Genomic DNA, 3,624 nt, shown 5'->3' with positions numbered 1-3,624 from the left:
TTTATCTGAAATAAAAAGCTTTTGTAACATTATACACTCTAGCATTCAAAAGCTTGGAATCAGTATAATTTTTTGGGGGGGAAATAAATTATAGAAATTAATGGTTTTATTTAGCAAGGATGCTTTAAATTGATCAAAAGTGATGATAAAGACATTTATAAAGTTACAAAAGAGCGGCTGCATGTTTAGCACTATTAGACTGCTGTCACTTTAAGACCTACGTCTAATATACAGGCGCGCATCCGTTTCTCTCAACTACTTCCACTTTAGACTTAACCAACTGAGTTTATATGTAAACCTTGTGTGTTTTTGACAGTATTAGTGCAATCAGAGGCGAAAGATAACTCAGTCCAGTAATCAGCCGCTGTTTGACAGGTTTTTTAGCCAAGTTAACCCTCTAAAGCCTGACATGAAATAATAGTATAGTCTCAGTATTTTGATTTTTTTGCAACCTCAGATTCCAGATTTTCAAATAGTTGTATCTCAGCCAAATATTGTCCTATCCTAACAAACCTTACATCAATGGAAAGCTTATTTATTCAGCTTTCAGCTGATGTATGTATCTCAATTTCAGAATTGATCCTTATGACTGGTTTTGTGCTCCAGGGTCACAAATATGATGTAGTAGTTTTATAGGGTTAAAGCTGTGTAAATGAGCTGCTGTTCTTGTAATCTCTGGATCTGCGTGTCTGTTTCAGATGACGGGATCAGTCCGGACCGGATCGCTCAGGTCATGGGTCAGCCGGACCGGTGTCAGCACGCGGTTCACCTCATCAATGATCTGGTCCAAACGGCACAGGTGCGGCTGGAGCGTCGTCCTACACTGATGCAGAGTCCATTAGAATGCAGTTACATGAGCCTCAAATTCAAGATATGAGCGCAAAAAATCTGATATCACACCAGCTAGAGTGCTGCTTTCCCCCAATATCTGCACCATTACTAATGTGATTTTGATTTAATGGTTCAATAAGCAAGAAGTTAATATTGTGTTACATTTTAGACCCAGTTTTGTTTGTTTTGATCAGTTTCACACATGAAATAGTTCCATTCAAAGCCACAGCAGAACTGCTGAGCGTCTGCTTGTCTGGTGTTCAGGAGCGCGATGGGTTCGGAGGCCCGGTTGGACCCAGAGGTCGCGGCAGAGGTCGCGGGGATTGGAGCATGGGATCTCCTGGAGGCCTGCAGGAAGTGACCTACACAATACCAGCTGATAAGTGCGGCCTCGTGATCGGGAAAGGTTAGGACTTCCTCTGCATTCAGCTTTTATTAAAGCAACTCTATAAGGAACGTCGCAAACAGTTGTTCATATCAAAAGCAGGTCCTGCAATGCCACATTTCACGAGTAAGAGTACAGAAGGCGTTTCATTTATTTAACAAAACGATGGATTGCAATGACAATCATTTAACAGATTTCATTTAGAGTCAGTTTTTGAGTTGGTGGAAGTGCAGTTAACTTGCCTTAAAGCTCAAAAGATGCATGTTTTTTTTCAAAATGTCACTGTGTATGAAATGACCCTAATAAGTGCTCACTCTGTAGGGAGCTTTTGAGCTCTTTATTGCCCTACAATGGGGTGAAACATCTTCTGGGTGGTCTGAAAACCTTTTCTCTTGGTGTTTAAGAGCACAGCACTTCCCTAAAACTAAAACCATAACCAAAAAACAATTACATTAACTAAAATAAAGTATAAAAAAAAAACTTTTAGCTAGTTTCCCATTTCTAACATTAAATAAAACAGCTAGAATTAAAATGAAAACATTAAAATCAAATCAAATATATAAAAAATGTTGCCTTGGCAACTAGCTGAAATAAATTAAAAATAAAATACAAGTTTAAGTTTTATGTTTGATTTAAATTTTAGTTGAAGTTTCAGTAATTTTTATTTATTTTTATTCATTTTTATTTTACCATTATAGCAGGTGTTATGCACTTGTAACTCGTTATTTTATTTTTAATTTTATGAATTTATTTATTCATTTTAGCTATACCTTGTGTCCATAATTTTTGGTTGTGCTTTTGTTTGGTTTTTTAAATTTTGTTTGTTTATTTTATTTATTTTTAATCCGCCTATATTGTTTTATTAAGTTTTAGTTTATTTAGTAACTTAAACAGCCTTGGTAACTAACTTAAAATAAGTTAAAGTTGAAGTACTAACTAATAAAAACTTTTTTTTTAAAAACTAAAATTAATAAAATTGACAAAAACACACAACAATATTACTAAAACTTTAACAAAAATTAAAATGAAAACAGAAAATATAAAAATAAAATATTTGATTGATTTTAATGATTCAAAATATCTGCAAAACTACTAAACACTGGTTATACAGGGACTGTTGGATTCAACGAAATTAGTTATATTTAGTCTAGTATTTAGGCTGTATTTTGGTGTAGTAAAAATTATTATTATTATTTTTTTTTAAACGGTTCATGATTTTTTTTATTTTATTTTTTTTCGTGGAATTGGGCATTTTATTTTTAGTCATTCATTTATGCAATACAAAACAAATACAAATTAATTTAAGTTATAGAGATACTTCATCACTAATGGCTTATGAATGCAGTGCCTTTGGGTTTGTTTATAAATGCATGTCATTTTAATGTGCACATGTAATTTATCAGTCATCAGATCACCTCCAGATTCGTTTTGCATGAATTATTCGTTGGTATTGAGCAGATTCGTGGTTCTCGGACTCGACAGGCCTCGGTGTGAGACACACATCTCATTGTTAGACGCTCTTTTCAGTGCGAGTTAAAGACCACCAGTGGCAGCGTCTCACGGCTTTAACCAGCATCCTTTAACTAAACCGGTCCGTCCGTGAACTCGGCTCTTTATCTGCGCCTCTGTCTGACGCCGGAGCTCATAATGGCTTCATTAATGCAGCGGGTAAATTAGTTTGACAGTAGAGTAATGGCCCGGCGCGGGAGGAGTGCGTCTAGATGAGCCGGGGTCAAACAGATGTTCAGACATGACTGTGTTTACCAGGCTGTTCTGTGTTTGCACTGCAGCCCGAGAGCTGATGGTTTAACCATTCAGTCTGTCAATTGTGACGGAATTTATTTATTTATTTAATGTATAATTTTATTTTTTTAACCAATCATTTTTTGTCCAATCCAAGACTTTATTGCTATTAATTTATTTAATGTATAATTTTATTTTTTTAACCAATCATTTTGTGAGCTGATACTATGCACCTGTGTTTTATTAAAAAATGTTTTTATGGTTGTACGTAATATTTCTGGGTTTTTTTTATTTTTATATGTTTGTTCGTTTATTTATTGATGAATTGATTTATTTTATTTTTATTTTGTTTAATTTTGTTTGTCGCACACATTTCTAACAGGTTTTTATTTATTTTTTATTTATTTATTTTTATTTTATTTATTATTTTTATTTTGATTTTATACTTAAATAATTGTGGACTTTATTGCTATTTATTGAGCAGATACTATGCACCTGTATTTTATTTAAAATTTTATTAAAATCGTGCAGCCCTGAAATTAAATTATATTCCAGTTGTAAGTGTGCTTCTGATTACAGATAGCCTGGGATTACAAAGATTTGTATTTGAAAGAAAACCAGTTTGAAGGGAGCATAATTTGCTTTTTGGGTTAAAAGAATTTCTT

The 3,624-nt window shown here is 33.6% G+C and overlaps 1 protein-coding gene across 1 annotated transcript in view; it reads left to right on the top strand.

Moving 5' to 3' along the window:
- The window catches only part of LOC107731309 (far upstream element-binding protein 3-like), a 37,541-nt gene that overhangs the window by 17,333 nt on the left and 16,584 nt on the right, over positions 1 to 3,624 (top strand). The window contains exons 8-9 of the mRNA XM_016542362.1: positions 658 to 799; positions 1,096 to 1,237. Of these exons, the coding sequence (XP_016397848.1) occupies positions 658 to 799; positions 1,096 to 1,237 (284 nt within the window). The remainder of the gene's footprint in view (positions 1 to 657; positions 800 to 1,095; positions 1,238 to 3,624) is intronic.

This window comes from Sinocyclocheilus rhinocerous, unplaced genomic scaffold (genome assembly GCF_001515625.1).
Source record: "Sinocyclocheilus rhinocerous isolate Xijiao unplaced genomic scaffold, SAMN03320098_v1.1 scaffold2594, whole genome shotgun sequence".
NCBI lineage: Eukaryota > Metazoa > Chordata > Actinopteri > Cypriniformes > Cyprinidae > Sinocyclocheilus > Sinocyclocheilus rhinocerous.
The sequence above is the reverse complement of the archived record's forward strand: the minus strand, read 5'-3'. Positions and strand labels throughout refer to the sequence as shown.